At 36.3% G+C, this 21,297-nt stretch overlaps 5 protein-coding genes across 5 annotated transcripts; 2 read left to right on the plus strand and 3 right to left on the minus strand.

Annotated features, from left to right (window-relative positions):
- Positions 1–3,194: 3,194 nt before the first annotated feature.
- LOC306762151 (neuropeptide Y receptor type 4-2-like) lies at positions 3,195–4,526 on the minus strand (the record flags this gene model as incomplete). The annotated part of the gene is made up of 1 exon (XM_079248561.1): positions 3,195–4,526. One exon carries the CDS (start codon positions 4,524–4,526, stop codon positions 3,195–3,197), a length of 1,332 nt encoding a protein of 443 aa, XP_079104687.1.
- A 3,734-nt stretch (positions 4,527–8,260) lies between these two features.
- Positions 8,261–11,966, minus strand: LOC306762333 (beta-microseminoprotein-like; the record flags this gene model as incomplete). The annotated part of the gene is made up of 5 exons (XM_079248776.1): positions 8,261–8,381; positions 8,962–9,064; positions 9,416–9,521; positions 9,997–10,054; positions 11,956–11,966. 5 exons carry the CDS (start codon positions 11,964–11,966, stop codon positions 8,261–8,263), a joined length of 399 nt encoding a protein of 132 aa, XP_079104902.1.
- A 372-nt stretch (positions 11,967–12,338) lies between these two features.
- Positions 12,339–14,589, minus strand: LOC306762235 (sphingomyelin synthase-related protein 1-like; the record flags this gene model as incomplete). Its single annotated transcript, XM_079248666.1, has 5 exons — positions 12,339–12,643; positions 13,128–13,278; positions 13,471–13,588; positions 13,692–13,787; positions 13,964–14,589. 5 exons carry the CDS (start codon positions 14,587–14,589, stop codon positions 12,339–12,341), a joined length of 1,296 nt encoding a protein of 431 aa, XP_079104792.1.
- Positions 14,590–17,555: 2,966 nt separating this feature from the next.
- LOC306762415 (dual specificity protein phosphatase 13A-like) lies at positions 17,556–18,501 on the plus strand. The gene is made up of 3 exons (XM_079248858.1): positions 17,556–17,770; positions 17,847–18,061; positions 18,159–18,501. The coding sequence occupies exons 1-3, from the start codon at positions 17,559–17,561 to the stop codon at positions 18,365–18,367; spliced, it is 636 nt and encodes a 211-aa protein (XP_079104984.1). The 5' UTR covers positions 17,556–17,558; the 3' UTR covers positions 18,368–18,501.
- Positions 18,502–18,676: 175 nt separating this feature from the next.
- LOC306762417 (dual specificity protein phosphatase 13A) lies at positions 18,677–19,842 on the plus strand. Its single transcript, XM_079248860.1, has 3 exons — positions 18,677–18,954; positions 19,291–19,508; positions 19,608–19,842. The coding sequence occupies exons 1-3, from the start codon at positions 18,830–18,832 to the stop codon at positions 19,817–19,819; spliced, it is 555 nt and encodes a 184-aa protein (XP_079104986.1). The 5' UTR covers positions 18,677–18,829; the 3' UTR covers positions 19,820–19,842.
- The last annotated feature ends 1,455 nt before the right edge of the window (positions 19,843–21,297 follow it).

A 21,297-nucleotide genomic window follows, 5' to 3' on the forward strand; every position in this document is an offset into this window, starting at 1 on the left:
AAAAAAAAGTAATTTTATGAGATGGGGAGCACATCTTTGTCTGGCATGTCATCTACATCAATCACAAGTTAAAGTAGTTAAAGTGACAACCATGCTGGCAGGCTTACACAACTTTGTGACAGTTTTTAATTGACAATCATGATGTGTCTTTTGTTGTCCCAAACTGAGACTGTGATAGGGGGACCAGCAGTCAGACCTAAAATAAGTACAAAAACAACCCATTCTGCCAGCTACAATAAAAAAACAGCACCAAATCACCACACTCGCAAAAACTTAAAATGTTCATTCAAAATACCGTTTTAATACGATCTAAATAATCTTAACTAGTTTAATTGTTCAATTCTGTTTTCCTGAACTTTTCTAGAGTATTATGGAGAAAAGGACACTTAATAAGTACACTAACTACTGGGTTAAGATCCTATAGATTGGCATTGTTTACACTACGGTGAGTAAACAGCTCGAAAATGTTTGCATGAATTATTTTATAATGTTAATGTCTTTTCTTATATGTAATATTTTTGTAAAGATTGGATTAATGACTTTTGATTTTGTTATACCTCACCTTTATATCATCATAATCACATTCTAATTTTGAAAAATAAAGTACATCCATTATAGTAAATGTATTTTTAAATAATTTAGAATAAGCAATTTGAGTCGGGTTAAGTGCAGAATTTACAGAAAAATAAAAATGGTTTCACTATTGCTGAAGTATATTTAAAGTTCTAAATATACAGTTTTTAATTAAAATAATATAGTACCTACCTATATCAGTTGCACAAGCCCCTTCTATTTAGAAGCCCATGCATTTTGTTCTTCCTCTTTGATATAAAAACTACTCCTTATTAATCTTATGACTTTAACTTAAATATTGGTGCATTTTGTACTACTACTATGGAATATCAATTAGAACACCTGAGCCAAAAATGTACAAATGAGATTGTTATTTAGGGGGGAAAAAAAGTCACAAGAGTTTTTTTGTTTTTTTTTCAAAAGAAATAAATGCATAGTTGTATAAAATTTGTTTATATGTTGTTCCTATATGTATAGACTATATGTCAATACACCCGTGCACAAACTATGGCAAGAGAGCTTTAAGAGTATTATATACAGTTAAAATGGCTACGAAAAGCTTCTGCGAACCAAATGGCAAGAAGACTTCAAGACTTTATGACACATCACCTCGCCAACATTACTAATCTTTTTTTTTATTTGTTAGACTGTGTATATAAATGTATTTGAAATATTAATAACATATAAAGTGTTAAAACTGAAGACGACTACTGCTTCTAAAAAAACTTATACAAATAAAAAGGTTCATCAGCAGATCTCTAGTTCTTACAGAGTGATGATATAACAGTTTATTAACATCAGCATCTGATCTGTGGTCACTATATGCTAATACTTTCAGCTTAGATTTGAATACGATATCGATTACCAGCAAATCACTGCAATCTTTATTTTTCCCCAAGTTGTTTTTATTCTCATTTCTTCTACTTAAGCAAAATGTGAAAGCAGATTAAAAAACAACTTTCAAGACTGCTTAGCTATTGACTTAGTTACCACGTAAAGTAACACACGCCACATTATTTCTCCTGTCGGACGAAACAGATATTAACCAACATCCTATAATAACGCGTAAATTTGAAGTTAAGCACGCTTATTTTAACATTACGTGACCGTTTCGCAAAATTACCGATGTATTGCTGATAATTTATCCAGCTAATAGCTTGGAGATTACATGAGCATCACGTACATACCGAAATATGTACTTTCACTTTTCTTTTCGTTAGAAGGACAGAAACACAATAACAAGTATTTACCAGTACGTTTTTTTAATTGTCATATACTTACTTTTTGCAGCAATGGGTTTGAAGGGCGGAGGTACAAATAGGCTAACTACTTGCCTGTAAACAGTTGGCGCGTTCAGTTTGTGTTGCAATGTATTCTGGGAAAGCGGGCAAGTATTGGTCCATTGATAACTACGTCACTAGTCAGAGTTTTATGATATGTATGTATCTGACATTTACGGGATAAGATGTATATCTGCTTCAAATCTGCTGACATACATTAACATGGCTTTTGTATTGACATATTTATGATCTCTGATAACTATTAAAGTGTGAACAGGCTTTCCCCTCTTTCTTTTTCTTTTTTCTTTCTTTCTAGTAAATGTGTTGCCACATGCAATACATTGCATGATAATAAAGATGTTTTGATATTCAAATGAAAAAGATATGTATTTCATGTAAAACACAGCAGAAATATGTGTGTAACTTTTAGTTATGAAGACTTAAAGGGGATTTTACATGTTGTTTCTATAGTTTTACCATAAAACAAAATTATAAAGTATACATTTAGTGTCTGGTATAGCTATTGTAAAGCACATAAAGAAATATAAGTGAATGGGGCAAAACAGTGAGGTAGTAGAGGTTTACTAGTAAAATGGACAACCTGCAGTTAAATCACCCCTTCTATCATTACACCTATCATTACACAATGCCACATAATCAAAGGCAAGCATCTGGATTTCGTGAATGCACTGTTTACATATGTACAAATTTACATACTATCATGCAAAAAATACATGACAGATTGGTGCATCTCCATTACTCTCAATTAATCCACAAAAAATGCCATACACATTTTGATGTGTTTTTATAACCATGTCTCAACACACTTTATAAATAACTGAAGTCATTCAAGCAAATTCAACAAAGCTGTAAACCATTTCTATTTATCTTCATTAGTTACATTAATCACAAAACAGAATTGCATTTTTTCCACTGCAAACATTATTACCTAGACTTTAGCCAACACTGTTGTCATAGAAACAAAAATAATGGAATATAGTCATTTTACAGCAGTAGTTTATTTATTTATTTATTTTTTTTTTAAAAAGTGTTATGCCAGCATATTGGCACACTTGTTCCATGATGAAAAAAAGATACAAACCTTGAATTGTTAAGTCATTAAATATTAAATTTACATCAAGTAACAGATCCATTTAAACATGCTCATTTAGGTCTGTACTGCAAAATAAGACAAACCAACACCTTAATGCAGACTTCACTGTAAACCACTGACTAAACTGTTGTACTGTCATTAGCTCAAACAACCAAAATCCAGCAACTGTACAGTTCATGTGACTATACATCCTATGTAGAGGTATACTACAAATTGCAACTTCAAAGTCAGACAGAGTTGCTCCTGCAGTGTAGAGGCGCAGAGGTGCGAGACACTTCTATGTGCACTGTGGACATGGGAAAATGCTCACACTCCTCTTCTAATGGGAAACAGCGGCAGTGCAGGAGCACTTCTCGCACCTCTTGCCTAAAGTTAGAGTTGAGGAAGCCATAGATGATGGGATTGATGCAGGTGGAGGACATGGCCAGCAGATGGCAGAGGGAGAACAGAAGGTTGTGATGGCAAACAGGCAGAGCCTCCTGGTTCCAGTCACTCACCACGTTAAAGATGGTAAGTGGAAGCCAGCAAAGAGCAAAGGCCGTTATGAGAGCAACCAGCATGATATTGATTCGGCGACTATGGGTCATCCGCTGGTTCTCTGGGATCCTGGCACGGTCCAGCATCTCTTTCCGGTGACGAAGGCGCACAAATACTCTAACATAACATAGAAGGACCAACAGAAGAGGGCCACAGTACTGGAACAGCAGGAGCCATGTGGTGTAAGCAACCCTGTGTTCCTGGGATGGCCAGTGCTCCACACAGGCTTCCATGTGCGGAGATGTGGGGATGTAGGAAAACAGGGAGCGGTATAAGTTTAGGGGCACAGATGAGTTTCTGTAAATATATGAAACAGGTTGAGGCAGAGATGCATTGTCATAGGCATGAGGAGAGAATTGGTGATCAAATGGCAGGACGACATTGGTATAGGGTTCATTTGTCAGCAGCTGAAAAGCTAAGAAAGGTGTGGATGTGAAGCTGGCCAGGATCCAAATAAGAATAACTGCAGTGTAAGCCTGAGGAATGCTTGGTTTCCATCCAGAGGGGTTAATTATGAGCTGATGTCTTTCGAGGGCAATAAACACTAAAGACAGCACTGACACAGTCACAGACATGCATTGAATAAATGGCACCAATCGGCATAACAGTGACCCAAACACCCAATGGTCCATAAGCGTGTATATGACTGTGAATGGGAGGCAGAACACACACACCAGGATGTCAGAAAATGACAGGTTGCAAATGAAAATGCTAGTGACATTAACTTTCTCTCTGCGATGGGTGATGATGCAAATCAGTCCAATGTTCCCCACTAGTCCCAACACCATTGTGAGGCTGTACCACACTACTAGACATGCCGTGAGGATGGGAGACATATGGCACTGCTCATCATGTCCAAGAACAGAAAGATCTGAGATGAGCTGGGTTGTGTTTTCTGGCCAATCCCGCACAGACTCATAACTGGAACTTTCCTTCTCCCATGGCAGTGAATATAAAGGGGCAGAGCTGTTGAAAAGCAGAGATGATGAAGAAGCCCGAGTTACGTTGCTGCTCAAGGACATCTCACCGAGAACCTAGTCTTAGAAATTCCCTTGATTTAACCATCCATCGCAGTCCTCTGAAAATCTGCATCTGAATCAAAGAAAGAAAGAGCACAGAGAAACATAAAAAACCTTTCTTTACCAAGAGCAATGGTGCTCATAGGTCAATGGATCTGTTCATGTAGAAGTGATACTCTTGTGAGAGAAGCAATGAGTGGAGGAAATCCCAAAAGCTGACAAAAAAAAGGCTTGGAAAAAGTTCCTATGAGATCAGGTGCATGAAGCAGACCCATCAAAGCACCTCTCAAGTTATTAATGTAAAATTCATTGTCTCTAAAGGCTACATTTATAAGATTATTATTACTTTCATAGTACCATTAGAAGGTTGAATTGACATCTGTGGTTTTTTTTGTTTTTTTTTTAGAGAAACATAACAATCAGATGTTCATCTGGTGGTCAAGACATCCATGTTCACCCAAAATCTACAGAATATGTAGCAGAAATTCAGCACAGCAGCTACATTTTAACTATATTTTGCAAGTACTTAGAGACTATAATAGGAAAAAATATTCATGTAAAATTGTAAATGGATAAAAATGCAGTGTAACTGGGTTATTCTAAATAAGGAAGTATAGATATGCTTTTTACATACATTTTTAACAATGAGTCACAAGGTTTTGGTGCAATTCAGAACCAACAGTTTAGTGTCAACCCTTTGCTGCATCATGTACACTATCATGGACACCTATTTAAAGGCCATTTTCCAATATATTCACAAGTGAGGATGGTATATTTGCAATTTTGCCACTTCAGTGGACATTAAGAAAGTCTCCCAATACACTACCACTGACTGAAGAATGAACAAATATAGTATAAAATTCCACATGTAATTACCAACTTTACCTCAGTAATGACATAGAAAATGATACTGGTCCATTTTTAAAGAATATTTATATTCTAAACATATGACAATACAATATTTTATAAATATTTTTATAGAATAAATCAAATAAATAAACTAATTAAAAAGTCGAATGATATAAAAAATAAAAGTGTCCCTGTACATGTCTGTAGAAGTAAAATACTATATGAGAAAAAATGTGGCATTGCTTTTTTTTAAATAATTCATGCATCAGAGGGTTAATTTGTAATATGTGTACTTGGGTTTTTGCTGCCGTCTTTTGCCTTGTCATGGCATATTTTTGTATTACTTTAAATCTATGTGAATACATCTTCCAACACTTGTATACATCAGTAAATAGCTTATTCAATCAGTAAACAGTGTGAACAGATACTTTAAAATGACATTAGTGACAGTTTAAAAAGCCCATTATCATAATAACTCTGAATATAACTCTCTCTTTGAAGATACTGTCACTAGAATTACATACAATTAAAGGAAAGATGAGACATTCACATTTTAAACCAGAGCCAATTAAATCCAAGAGATATTAAGGGTGATTAATTATTTTTTGTGGCTCTATGAGCCTGCTGGAACAAATGTCACCCCGCCCATCTTGAGATGAGAGACTTGTCAGTTCCTTACCCACAAACCCTGCTTGCATCCTTCAAGATGAAGATAATTGCTTGGTGACAATAAAATTACGATGCATACACTGGAGCAGAAGCTTCAATTTTTCTTGTGAACAAAAATTGCATTGTACATCAAAGTGAAAGGGCATGACATTGTCGGAATCCTAAAAATGGATTGTGGCTGTCTCCCCTGAAACCTCTGCCCTGTGCCATGAAGGCCAGAATCGTAAACAAAATGAGACTGTCACTTTCCATTAACAGCACACACACTTTGCTATCAGTCACTTCACACTGCATCATTACTAACATATTCTGTCAGTGTGTTGAGTGAGCTGCAGGCAGGGTGGCACAGCATTGATCACCTTTACTCAGAGGAAGAAAGGCAAATGTAATGCCATCCAAACTTAATGTTAAAGCCAGCTCAATCTGAAACACCGGCAGGAGAAAAGGGAAAAAAAAAAAAAAGTCTATTAACATGCTCACATTTGAGCCTGTCATATTACACTGATGTGACACTTTAGGATGCACATCCAACAGGTAGTTGTGTCTTTGTGATGGCACACTCTTGGACTAAATCTCTGCTGGGTAAGGAACACTGTGACCTGACTCTATTTCTTCCGTCGCATTCTTCCTTTTTCCCACAACTAAATGTGCTCCATACCTGGAAAAAAAAAAAGCTGTTACAATCATGAATCAATTGCTGCATGTAATTTTCCTTGGACTACAGTCCAGTTTTCTCTCATATGGTGTGAACAGGAGTTGCATTTTGGTCTACCCTACATCATGCTATTAGTTTCTTATAAAACATTGTCCAGATGAATTTAACTTACTCATCAGTCAAAGATGCCTCCAGGAACATCTTGCCATGCACTTTAATTGTTCTTAATTGTACTCTACTAAAAATCCATGTGCCAAAACGTTCCCATTTTAATAGAATTAAGGTGCCTACAGATAAACACGACCTTGAATGGGTGCACAAGTGTACACAAGTTTTCTGGGATGATTCAGGAAACAAATTAAAATCACAGGAAATGAAAGCGCTAAACAATTTGTCGTGAGAAAGAAACAGCAATAATAATAAAAAAAAAAAAAAGCTCTAACCAATGTGTGCTGCCTTTTACCTTTTTTTCTGTTACATTTCTATCACAGCCTGACACCCATATTAATACTTGTCAGATTTCACCATAGTCAAAAGCAAATTAATAAAAGAAAAAGACCAAACTATTCATCCATATTGCAGTCAGAAATTATTTTTCTCCTTTTCCTCCTGCCTGTGAGGATCAGTATAACAGCAGCTGACATTGTTCTACGTGCTCAACCTGAAATAATGACCCAAGCCTCATTGTTCTCAGCTCTGGGTGCCAGCAATTGTAGGTGAACTCCCTCAAAATACTACCACCAGGAATACTATCATGAGATTTATCTTTACGTTTCCACAGCGTATGAAACAATCATGCAAATATTTCCCCCCAGTTTGCTTTTTTAATTCAGTTTCCTGCCAAAATTTGACACACATAAGAAATATCTCTGCCAGGTGTCATTGTTTGCTTGATTCAAGAACATTTTAAAATGATGAGACATACAGTGCAGCTGTACTTCATAAGATACAAGATGACAGAGAAACATTATGGTAATAACTGATTAAATAATTGGTTGACATTCACTTCAAATGGTCCCTTACCTTATTGAATAGATCATTATTGTGTATAAAAAATAAAATAAATACTCACGTGGGAGGCTGGGTGAATGAGTTTCTTTGATACCAAGATGATAGGAGCCAGTTCTTTGAATAGGCATGAATCCACATAGATGAGAGCTGGAAAAGGAGCTGAATATCGTAATAACCAGCGTGATTCTGTCAGACACAGCAATGAGGGGAGCGCAGCTATAATTGGGCTGTTTGAGCCCTTTGGGTGCCTGAGTTCCTCCGAGAGCCGAGCTCTGCTGTCACATAGTGGTGGAACTATTCTATTACAGCCTGAAATGACACCTGCCGCAAGTACTGTTGAAAAAGTATTGAGGAGACACGGACAGAGAGCAGCTAGAATAGTTTTAAACTTTATTGCCATTTAGCTGATAGTATGACAGATGAAGTGTTTCATTAGTTAATAGGTAATGCATGAGCACATCTTAATCAAGTTGAGAAAATGTGAAACATAAAATTGACATATGTCGTGATAGAATTCTATATGTCTTCTGTGTGTTGAGTTTACTTTATGGGTTCAGAGAGGGTTACACTCTTTTGTTTTGTCTGACTTCATCACCATTTTTGCAGAACAAGCCACATTATCAACAACCAGCTCACACTCTTCAGGGAGGCTTACAGTGTCTGGATCAGGGATCCTGGAAGAGACATGGGCAAGAAAAAGCAAACACAACTGTTCAAATGATTTTGAGAAAATAAGAACTTGAATATATGTTAAGCTTTGATGGAGATTAAATAAAAGACACATCATTGTAATTAAAAAAGGATAATTTTGTGTTTAAGCAGAGACTATATTTTACATAAGACTATTCGTCAGAAGGGATTTTCACATTATAGTAGCACAGATTTGTTTTTATAAAGTTCTTTTTTAAGGTGTATTAAAAACACTGAGAGCCTATTTAAATGCTAGGGTACATTTTACAAGGCAAAGCATACACAGATAGTGTATAAGTGAATAAGATATCATAAGAGCATGCAAATTAATATTGAACTGAGAAATTGTATTTTTAATAGTCATTGAATTTTAATAATCAACATGGACCTCAAGGCATCTTTTGTGAAACCTACCCATCATTCATTCATTCATTCATTCATTCATTCATTCATTCATCCATCCATCCATCCATCCTCTTAACTGCTTGGTCCAAATGCTAAAAGATGTGATGAGAAATATGGAAACTTGATCAGAAATAAATCAATAAAACATTGAAATCTTACTTGCTGCAGCAGCTCAACCCCTCATTTGTGCAAGAACAGTCCATGCAGTCTCTCACCCATTCAGAGTCAAAAACATGTAGCTTTCCATCTTCATCCACACACCCTGTTTGTAAAGAAACCACACCTCAGTTCAGAAAAAAGGCTGAGATGTGACTTCATGTCAACGACTAATTCTGTGTTGAGTGATTATTGAGGTGTGGTTTATAAGATTAGAGAAAAAGATATAACTTCAATCTGTTCAACATCCATTAAATGTCTATGTAAAAGCTATGGTAGCCCTCTGTGTTCTCAGGGAACTGAATGTTTTGGGGTTTTTTGTCATTGACAAGAGGGAAAAAACTCCAACAATGTTATTTTTAGCTTTACACAACTGGGATTAACATTTACTGAACAAAGAAAATAAAATCTACCTCACTGTAGTTTCTGTAAGTGGAAGTAGGCTGCTATAACTCACCTTTTGGAGGGTTTTTCAGATCTTTGGCCATTAACTCCTGGAAGAAGCAGTCACAGTGACACAGGACAAATAGACCCAGCAGACAAACAAGAACTTGAAGAGAAGTCTGAAAAAAAAGTCATATGAAAAGAAAAACACTATGCCTCTGTGACTTTAGCATGTCATTCTTTGTGGGTCATTGAATGGATGTCTCCTGAATTAATTGAGTCCAAATCAACCTCTTAAAACCTCAAAAACGTTAATAATAAAAAAAGGAATTTTTGTGCCATTATAGTTTTGCAAACAACATCAATTTGCACAAATTGCAGTGTTTAATCATATATAAATTAATAAACCACACTTTTAGCCTGCAATACAAATACTTTTTTAAATCAAGTTGTAACTTGTAAGGAGACCCATACTGAATTTAGCAATTGACATCAAGTCAGTTAACAGCATCAATGTTGTTTCAGTATTAGTGTTATTGATCTTCATGTTTAAGCTTTTGTCTAACATTATTTTATAGGGCTTCATGTTTTGCTACAGAATGGCTCTCACCAACATTAACAACGGCTCTAATACCCAACGTAGACAAAGCCAACTGGACAAGGTTTAGTTTCTTGAGGAAGCTTTTCTCTCCTCCAGAAGAACTTTTTTAATCTGATGGAAATAGGGGAAGTTAATATAATTAGCATGTGAAACCAGTGCTGTTTTAGATTCCATCAGTTATTAAGAGTTTCACCTGAGATCTCATTAGAGTGACCCTTGTTCATAGTTTCACTTTCAAGCCTGAGAGCAGATGGGTTTAGTAAGTCTCCTTGAAATATCCAAAAGGATATTTTTGTAGAAGGAAAACTGATGTCTCCGTTTTGCTCTCCAATTTGAAATAGATGGCCATTTTTTTCCTCCCTGTTCAAATCATGTCTTCTCTGTCTGACACTTTACTATTGAGGTCCTCAAAAATGTATCTTTTATTATCAAGAAGCTTTCCTGTGTTGAGCCATACACTTTTTGAGTGGTAGTTTTGTTTGCCCAATGTAGAGTGCAAACCCAGTCCAGCTGACTTGATACAACCTATGTTGGAGACCACAACCTGGACAAAGGTTTTCACACATTCACAGACAACCCAATAAACACTTTAAAATATTATGATATACACATCAGAGGAGCAGTGGCATAAGACTGAATCTGTGATCATTCAATAGATATTAAATATAGATGCTCTTATAACAAAAATCTACTTAAAATAATTTATATTTATGTAGAATTTTTGTTTACAAAAGTTCAAATATGAGTCTACCAAAACAGAAGAATTTCTTTATTCCAAAAAATATGTTAACAATACAGCTTTGTTAAAAGTTAAGCATCAAGTACATACCATCTTCAGATAAGACGTGACCCAGTCAACAGGAGACTATGCAGTGGCCTAAGGTGTGCAGTCTTGCGAATGTTTAGTGGCAATATTTAAAGAGCCGTATCCCAGTTATTTGTTTTAAGGTGGAGAACAGCAGCATTATTGAAATTACATATTAAAAGGCACACCTCCCTGAATTAAAAAGATCACTTTTGATAAATGCAGCATACTTTCCTTGATAATTCTTATGCACAGAGGGAAAACCAATTTGATAATTAAACCTAAAAAAGAACATTTTCCTGACACAATTCATTGTTGAGCCAAAAGACAGAGATGAGATCAAATAAGGTATAATAATAATAAAATGAATGTATGTCTGTGTGTGTGTGTGTGTGTGTGTGTATATTTTATATATATATATATATATATATATATATATATATATATATATATATATATATATATATATATATATATATATATATATATATATATATATATATATATATATATATATATATATATATATACATATGCATATACATATATATATATACATATACATATACATATATATATATACATATACATATATATATATACATATACATATATATATATATATATATATATATATATATATATATATATATATATACATATACATATATATGTATGTATATGTGTGTGACAATGTATGATTAGCCATGCCATAGTAAACAATACACTTCTGATAAACATTAATTGCTTTACCGAGCAACAACAAAAAATAAATTGCCTGTATTTTTACATTTATTACATAAATATTTTTTAAAAAGTAGAAAACTATAAAAACTAATTAGAATAAAGTAATTAATCTACATAACTAGCTAGATTGCAAATTTGAAAAAAAAAATGCTTGTGTATTTGGTTGAGTTTAAGTGTGTGTGCAAAACTTTACTGAAAAGTGACACAATCAAATATAAAGCCGTTTTAAATGTAATTTAGTTCAAGTGAAAAAGGAAAAAAAGTGAACATAAAACATGAAGTTAGACCAAAAGTCCAACACAACACAGTGAAGTGTAAACCTCCCCATAGTGGAAGCATGATAAAGATGATTTATTTGAAGGCAACCAAAACTCCCAACCTCTTTCTAATATTTTTGTAGTGTAAGCAGCGGTTTAAAATGTAAACATGTTGGGAAATAGATTGAGCCAGTTGCTTTTACCTTGATACCATGCTAGGTGCAGTAAGAAACAATTTGTAAAGAAACAGGTTTTGCTACAGCGCTTGTTCTGTTTCTGAGCTTATCAATAATATGTTTAGAGTAGTGAAGATGGATTTTACTTTCAGATAAATCAAAGCTAGGCTTTTTCCAGTCTCCTTTTTCAGTGCTCAACTAAGCTAAACAGATTCCAGCATCATATGCAGTATACAAACACGAGTGGTATAAATCTTTTCATTTTAGTCTCTTTATAAGGAATGTTTTGCCAACTTTAAAACCATTCCTTTTAAGCCTGAGGACAAAAAAGTATAAATCATTCAATTAAAAAAATAAGTTAAAAGTTTGTTTTTGAGGCACTAATAATACAGTCCATCTTTGGAAGCTCTTTATCCAATCAGAGTTTTCATAAAGGCAGGTTTGTTGAAGGGCCAGTGATACTGGTTGGGGACAGGCCCGTTCACATTGCACTCAAAGAAGGAAAACATGGGGAACCAGATGCGTGCCCTGCGGCTGTGCTGGTAAGCACGAGTGTTAGCTAAGGTGTGATAGTAGAGGAAGAGACGAGTGGTGATGTAGAAGGCGATGAACACGTCGATGGAGTAGTGTTCGTGAGCCGCTAGGATGAAGAAAATCCCAAACAGGTTCAACACCCAGGAGATGGTGTGAATCAGATTCCAGTTTCGTGGTGTGTCTACAAATAAAAGAAATCATTAAATGATTTGTCTGGTGGTGGTTTTGGTACACTGGGGAACACACTCTTACATTATTATAGCCTCTTAACCTAATTTCAGTCGCTCCTACACAAAACCTCTACTTATTAAAACGTTATTTAAAAAAAATTTTTTTTTTCACAGAATTGAAAAGTTCACAATAAATATATATATGTATTTTGTTTGTTTTATCAATTGTCCAATTCTACAACTAGCTCAGTGTTTAGTGTCATAATTGTGGTGGTACTATGAAATGTCCCAAAGTTTTAACTGTATAGCCCGTTTGTTGGAGTTATAGCGATGAATACGTACACAGTTCTACATGTCAGTATTTACAAACTGGTCAAACAGGAGATGGAAAGAAAAATATTGAGCAACGCATTTAATCTAATCCTTCTGCAAAGGTCATTTACACTAAAGTCAAACATTGTGTCACTGAAGGCAAATAACAGAAATAATACTCACATTCAGTCACAAAAAAGTTGAGCATTGTAATAACAACAGTGTGTCCACTGAACATGTAATCTCCACAGGTTTGGACTCCTGTGAGAGTCATCCCAAAGCCAGTCCAGATAGTCAATGCTCTCTGTATCTTTCCCCAGGTATCACTATATGTCTGTGAGGGAAGAAAAAAACAACCAACAAAAAACAAGTAAATGTTTAGTCTATGAATCTCATTGGTATAGTTTATTTATTGTTTATAATAGCAAGGATACAGAGACAAGATCTAAAATGTAACACTACCAATAACAATGAGAATGACCAATGACTCGAGTCGTCTTCACAGAATGTTTTGTGTTTTACGCACCTTGCTGGCACATTTTAGGTGCTGCCCAGGCACGGAGAGCGAAGTGACAAACATGGTGCAGCAACGAAGCAAAAATACTGTGCCCATCAAAGAACACAGCCGTCTGAGAAGAATCGACCTGAAATAAAGACAAAACATGAACACATAGCATATATAATGGATCACTTTTATCAATAATGATTATAGTACAATGTGAAGGAGCCTCATGGAAGTGAGATTACCTGTGTTTATGAAGAAGCAGGATCAACAAAAACATGTAACACAGAATGAGGCCACAAGCCTCAGCCATTGCAAAAGCCCAGGGGATTCTGGGTACACTAAAAGAGCACAAAACACCTGTATCAGCATGTAGGAAAGACCCAACAACAAGAGAAGGTAAAGTTAAAATAAGATGTCGAAACTGTTGATTTCCGTAGAACAACAGAATCTTAACATACATATTTACAAGTAATAATTAGTGAAAAATGTTCAGGATACACCTGCTGGTTTATACCTGTCCAGAAATATGTCAGGAAGTGGTGGGTATGTCCTTGTGTCCGGCACGCGCTCATGTACAATGACCATAACAAAAGAGGTGAATCCAAATACAAAAAACACATATATGGAACTGATGACTGTCTTCCACACCTCTGGGTCTAATCTGCCAGCCAGCCTCTGCTGACACCTTCCATTGGAGTGTGTATGACACAACACTGCTCCAGACTCATATCTAGATCGTTCACTGTTCCTCAATCGCAGTTCTGTTCCATTACACAAGCGATCACCTCCGCTGGACCCCCTCCTATCATCTTCATCACGGCTCCACTCGACCCCCACAGTGCTCATTGAGAGGCCAGCAGGGACACTGTCTGAAGGCCGAAAACCAAGTTCCTCCAGTTGCGTCTGGTTACGTCTTTGGAGCCGGTGGAGGGCTATGGCCAGCCTTTTGATGTCTCCTAGGATAGTTAGGCAGAGCGGAGGACCACGCAGGTCAGCCTCAGTCAGAGCCAGCAGGCTGAGGCCATCAAGGCGGTGCTGTTTGCATAATAACTCGACATACTGCCCGAAACCCTCAACATGCAGCCACTGAGCCACCTGACTACAGCTCCAGGCAATGACACGGTCCTCTGACAGTGCCATGATGCTGTTGACACAAATAAAAAAAAAAATTAATTCAAGCAGGCTTTGGCAGATAAAAGTGGATGGTGAAGCACATTCTAGGTTTGACATGAAATCTCTGACAGAAATGTTATCATGCAGATAATAGCATGCACAGTAACCCATAATGATTGATAACTGGGTCACTCTTCATTAGTTTCTCTGTTAGAGTTCTTGCACATTCATATTTTTCACAATTTGCACGGTAGTGATCAAGCACTTGCTCCACTGGATGAAGGATCTTGTGAGGCAGTTGATAAATCTAAAGCTTATTTTTCTATCAATTTTTCTGTTTACAAAAAACAGTACAAGATAATACAATACATAAATAAATCAAAAGCTTAACAATTTACTTTCAAGTACTATTAAATACATTACAATTACTAACAAATATTCAAGATGGTTTGTTGATTAAGCTAAATTATCACTAAAAAGATCTAAAGTATCATTTGTTCTAATGAAGGCTCAACAATTGCTAACTTGCTGGTCAGTTATTCTTTTAAAACTAAACCATACATACTTTAAAAAAAAAATCTATTGTCATAGCATGGTGCACAGACTTCAGAGTTTGTAGTCATTTATCAAGTAAATGTGAATGAAAGTGATCATTAATTTTAAATGGTGCGCCAGTATGACACATCGTAAACCTCTTTGTGTGTTTTTATTGTCTGTGTTCAGACCAGCCGACAGGACAGTGGAGCCACAGCTCACAGTATGGGCATCCACCAGCACACTGTTTCGTGTGATGTAGTTAGGATCAAACAAACAAATGCATTCTCTTTTCTACGAATGTTTCACAATTTAGAAGAGAACAGTTCAAATAATTAGTCACTGACCACCAAGATGTCAAAAAAATTAAAAAACAAGCAGTCTCTAAAGTCCTCTCCTTCACACAGACCTGGTGCTGATGAGTAACTATATATTATCTCTTCAGGTTTAACTTTTTTTTTTGTTTGTTGTTGACCTTTTACCTTGAGATAATCTCATTAGAGTGATATTCACCCTAAACTGCTTTTGCTCCAAAGGTCTGCAACACTCCACCATGATTGCTGATAACTGTTGACCTCTGAGCGTGAGTGATAGCCAGCATGCTGACTGGACACTTTATCCAGAGTTAAGATCACAATAGTAAGCAGCTTTTTGGTATCAGTATTGCAAGAAATACCACTAGCATTTACATACTTATGACACCTAAAGCTTTTAAATACTTGCATTATAATATACTGAGGTACAAACTAAATTTTATATTTATGAAAGACAAACCCGCTAACTGATAGGATATTTTTAAAATTAGATCTTTTTTTTTTTTTTTTTTTTTAATCCAACAGTGAAAAAAAAAAGTTTACAATAATACCAAAGGGAAACTGTTAATATTTCCTAAGGAGAGACTGATTAAATTAGGTAATTAAACAAGTAGCTGATAAACATTTTTTTTTTCTCATGAATGTGTCTTTTTAAACTTTGGACAAATGAATATTGAGACCCTTTGGAAACAACAATAGAAAAACATAATTTGGCATAAAACTGCTCAACTTTTCAGATTATTTTCCCAACAATGTTTAACCAAACTGGGGGTTTGGGGAAAGTCAGTAAACTCTCGAAATAATAATAATATATATGTGTGTAGTTAGATGCAGCTCTGATACTTGCTTTAACACTGGTAGCATGATAGATTTACTTTAAAATAGTGAACAAGGAACTACTTCACCTTCAGATACTTTGAATATAATTTTTTTTCCCCCAAAAGTTGTAAAAGCATCTTGTCATCCTCATATTACTACAGTTTGTTTTGTTCCTCACACTGAGTGTCATCCTTTGACTAACAGCCACACCTAAAACAGCGTCACTATTTAAAGAGATCATAATGTTTCCAACCAATAAGGAACCAAATCAGTTCACATTGATTTATGACTATTATTCATAATTATTTCCTCTTATGCATATCAGATAGTGGCTTCATCATGTCACCTATTCAGAACTAAAATCAAAACTTGATTTAAAAAAAAAAAAAAAAAAGGCCTGCTGGTATTACATTTTCACATGTAAAGCCACAGTAACTCACCAGTACAGCTGCTGCTCTATTCCCCACAAGAGAAATAAGTTATTTTTAACTAGCCTCTAGATTTTACTGGCAACATCCTGCAACGTCTCTGCCGGAGGCTTTACTTGGGATAAATAAGTGCCATGTCAGCTTGTTTGGCTGGCTTATAGTGACTGACAGGGAGCAGTGACTCACAGCTGTGTGAGAGAAAGCCCTTCAGTGTGTGTAAGACAAAGACAGTTTGACAAAGGGCTTATAGTCTGCTCACCATCTAGCCACAAAGAGTTTAACTGTGAATAAATCATTTCTTCAAATCTTTTTTTAAACCATCTAATCAGAAATAGGTGTGTGCACATGTTCAAGTGAAAGCAAACAAGTCACAGAAGAAACATTTTCTTGTTTTACTTTAAAAAAAAATTTAAGCAATGTTGCCCCCCTTACCAGAGAATCCACTGTCACAGAGTTGTCAGAGGGTGTAGATGAGCTATCTGCTTATTTCTCCTCTCCCAAGAGTATTTCATGGTCAACATGCTTCTGACAACCAGGCAGGCATCACAAAACAGGAAGAAGCACTGATAAACAAAACCAGTAAAGAAAAGCCAGTGGCCTCATGAAAAGCTGCTGCTTACAGCACACTGACATCTGCTGACCATTTTAGGCAAAAACAGAATCTGGTTACAGGATTTGCAAAAGGCCAGTTTTAAAGATTTGAGTTGATCGTTTACCCTTCTGTCACATGCAGTGGTTTTCAAGTCACGGATATAATTGTAGACACATTTCCATGATGGCACGTTTGTGAGCCTGAGCCAGAGAGCACCACCTGTTCGTGACAGTCACCGACTGGGTGAAGTAGAAGTGCAAAGGCAATCAGAGCAGCTTTATTCTGCTGTAGAAAAAGAACGGAGCAGTAATGACAGACAGAAATCCACTTCCCGGTGATGTGATAGGGGTTAAATGTGTAACACACGACTCAGTACCGGCAAAGGACTCAAAAGAGGAAGAAGATGAAGATCATACATGTGTGATTCCATCTCTTCAAGAGCTGGAAGATGTTCTACATTCAGCTCCACGGTCATGTCACCATGGTGATGAAGTGTGGCCAAACTTGTTTCTGGGAGACATGTGAGTTTTCTGTATTGCCTTAAATTTCCCACATAAGAGTTTACATTCTTATACGTTCATTATTTATTTGTTCCAGGTTTATGTCCCATGACAAGTTTGGCCTCTGGCAGCTGGGCATCACTCATGTGCTGAACGCCTCGCATGGTAAACTCTGCTGTAAAGGCAGTGATGATTTCTACGGAACAACAGTGAAATATTATGGAGTTCCCGCCAACGATCTCCCAACATTTGACCTTTCAGCTTATTTCTACCCAGCTTCGGAGTTCATTCACCAGGCTTTGACATCAGGAGGTACTGAGCACAAGGTTTAAAGTTTGAAAATGACACAGTGATGGCAATGGTGGGGTGATGTGTATTTTCTGTATCTTTGTGTCTTTTGTGACCACAGGGAAGATTTTTGTGCACTGTGCCATGGGTTTGAGTCGCTCAGCTGCACTGGTCCTAGCTTATCTAATGATTCACCATCGCCTCAGTTTGCTGTCTTCTGTGCATTCGGTTCAACAGAAGCGCTGGATTTTCCCAAACAGAGGATTCCTACGACAGCTCATAGGCCTGGACCAAATTCTCCAGGAAGAAAGGCTAAATGAGCCTAAATGACCCAAAGAAACAAACAATCCTGGATGTATATATTTAAGTATACATATACATAACTTTTTCCCCAGTATGGGTTTAGTTAGTTGCGCCTGTTTCCATTTGCATCATTCATTGAACATATTGACTGTAGTTTTCAGCTTTGTCCACTCCCATCCTTTGCATTGTGCTGATGTGACCTCAGTGTTAACAGAGTGTGAGTCCCCTTTCACCACTCCCCCACCCCCATGATGTCTGGCATCAGTAAATACACCAATCAATCCAACAGTAGCATTAAATAACCCAACATTCAGTCAGTGAGAACACACTGAACACAGGGAGCTAATTTTGGAGCTGGCCAGCGCTCAAACAGCCACCTGCTCATGCTTCTCACTGAGCTCTAGACTCTGGTACTGAAAGGACGACGGGCTTAGGCAGCAGCAGCAGTGTGGGCTTCTCTTAGAAGATTGCACTTTGTGTACCAGCGGAATGTCAGGGAGCAACCAGCGACAGGACCTTGTGGTCATTAAAGAACTGGAGCTCATCTTGGATTCCTGCTCGCTGGAGCTCACACCAGTGGATGAAGTCTGGCCAAACTTATACATTGGAAATGTGTGAGTGCCTTGTGTTTATGGGAAGAAATAACATAATAGAGGTCTGCAATAATAATTTGCATTGTAATTGTAATGTGTCCTTTTTTATTTTTAAACTTTAAAAAGTGATATTTTAATGTTTGGGTTATATTAGACTTTCAGTCTTCTGTTTGTCTAGGAGCCATAACTTCTAAGTTACATGTATTTGTGAACACCTACACACTCATAGTGTTTGTAAAATTGATGTAATAGCTATGTTATCAATGATCAGACAATAGTTTTTGAACATTGTGTACAATAATTCATTCTCTTTTAAAAAAAAAAAAATTCTGAATTTATTTTATGTGTGATCTCCAGGGGTGTTGCACAAAATAGAAAGATATTACATAAGCTCAGCATCACTCATGTCCTGAATGCAGCACACTCCAAGCAGGGCAGCATCGGAGACCAGAGTTTTTATGGGAACACATGTGTTTACTTTGGCATCCCAGCAGAAGATTCAGACCAGTTTAACCTCAGTCAGTACTTCAAATCTGCAGCTGACTTCATACATAAAGGCCTCAAGAGTAAAGATGGTAAAGTGAATGTAAAAATGACATCCTTTGCAAGACCAACTTATTGATTCTCCCCAGCAAACTCAAACATTCCTCCATGTTTTTCATACTTCTCCACAGGAAAAGTGCTGGTGCACTGCATCATGGGCATGAGTCGATCAGCCAGTTTGGTTCTCGCCTACCTCATGTTGAAGCAGCATCTGTCTCTGAGAGATGCTCTGAGGCACGTTGTCCAAAAACGAGCCATTTACCCCAACCGGAACTTCCTGTCCCTCCTCCTAACGTTGGATGAACAGCTGACACTAAAAAGGAGGTTCTGTCCTCTTCTCTGACATAAATTTCTCTCAGGTGCTGTTTTATTTGAAATTATTTACCTCATAAACTCAACATTTTGTCACACTTTAGTCTAATAACTACCAACAGTTACGGTGTTTTGTTATTATAGTGTGTAAAATAGGCTATAGTTAGAGTTGTGAGTCTATAAACTAACTTTTAAATTCCATATTTTAAAGTCATTTCAATTTTATCATCTGAATACATAAGCAGCTCTCATGTTATGTTGCTTCACCTTGTGATATCTGTGTTTATTTCTTTGTTTTTTAGTTCACATATTAAATACCCTAACAGTAATATCCCAAATAGTTAAAAAATGATCGGTCTAGATAAGGTGACTGGGTTGTCACCAACATATTTTTTTTAAAATATATTTTAAAATGACAACTTCATTAAATGTTAGCTTTAGTGACTCAAAAGATTTAACATGATGACACATAAATTCTTCCCTAGAAAAAACATAGTGAGACATAGTGATGTTGTAGCTTAGGCCAGTCAGTCCAACTGACTTGAAAGATCAACTCTGCAGAGCAGCATCTTGGACCAAAACTTTAACTGTATGATCATCAAATCTGATAAAGAATAGCTTCAAATAGGAAAATTCTTATTGGCTCTTTCAACCCACCTGTGTGTTGTGCTCCTGTACATATACCACATGGTTTCAGCTCTTCCTTGCCACTTCATTGTTGTCTTTTGTATAGTCAGTCATTCCTATGGGCCTTTTTGTTCCTGTTGGCCTTGTGTACAGTAACCATCTTTACCTGCATCTTGCATTTGTCCTGTCTCCTCCTGCCTGCATTTGGATCCACATCTCCATTGCTATCAAGTAACACACTTGTTGTCAGTGAGGAATTTATCAACAAAGCAAAACAGGAGTGACAGGTGTCGGGGGGGAGAAGTTGTCTGACTCAGACATAGAAAAACTATCATTAAGCCATTTGGATTAAACTCTAACAAGCTCTCTATGGGTAAATCACTCATGTATTTGCCCAATATAAATCACCATGTATACATAAGGAAAGAAATCAATCTGCTGCTGCGTGCAACGTCAACTTTTATGCTGGATGATTTTGCAATAAAATGATATAAAATCTTCAAGTCTATTGCTCGTGCACACACACTATTTCTAAAAAAAAAAAACCTAAACAAAACAATTGTGTATTTTTTTCTTTCTTTTTTAGGCGTTTGTCTTTTTAAAGGGTGCTGGGACAAATATGTGCCTGTGTTCTCAATGACTGTGATGCAAGCACTTGTAAAATAATGGAATATTTGACCAAAAACAGAAATTACAAATCTGTAGATAAAAACAAACAAGCAAAAAAGCAAACAAACAAACAAACAATAAACTAATACCTGCAGTTTTGCTTAACAGCATGCAAATATTTTTGCGGCAAGTAGGCAACCTTTGTTACAAATGACAGACAAAGTAGAATAAGATAATAAGACACATGTATTCATATCAGTTTATGTAATGATG

This window comes from Telmatherina bonti, assembly GCF_933228915.1.
Source record: "Telmatherina bonti genome assembly, chromosome: 11".
NCBI classification, from domain to species: domain Eukaryota; kingdom Metazoa; phylum Chordata; class Actinopteri; order Atheriniformes; family Telmatherinidae; genus Telmatherina; species Telmatherina bonti.

Excerpts from the sequence above, each read along its gene's own strand:
- LOC306762415 (XM_079248858.1), top strand. The coding sequence starts at position 17,559 with ATGACAGACAGAAATCCACTTCCCGGTGATGTGATAGGGGTTAAATGT. Across the intron at positions 17,771-17,846 it reads AACTTGTTTCTGGGAGACAT|GTTTATGTCCCATGACAAGT; the intron begins GTGAGTTTTCTG and ends TATTTGTTCCAG. Across the intron at positions 18,062-18,158 it reads CCAGGCTTTGACATCAGGAG|GGAAGATTTTTGTGCACTGT; the intron begins GTACTGAGCACA and ends TTGTGACCACAG.
- LOC306762417 (XM_079248860.1), top strand. The coding sequence starts at position 18,830 with ATGTCAGGGAGCAACCAGCGACAGGACCTTGTGGTCATTAAAGAACTG. Across the intron at positions 18,955-19,290 it reads AACTTATACATTGGAAATGT|GGGTGTTGCACAAAATAGAA; the intron begins GTGAGTGCCTTG and ends TGTGATCTCCAG. Across the intron at positions 19,509-19,607 it reads AGGCCTCAAGAGTAAAGATG|GAAAAGTGCTGGTGCACTGC; the intron begins GTAAAGTGAATG and ends ACTTCTCCACAG.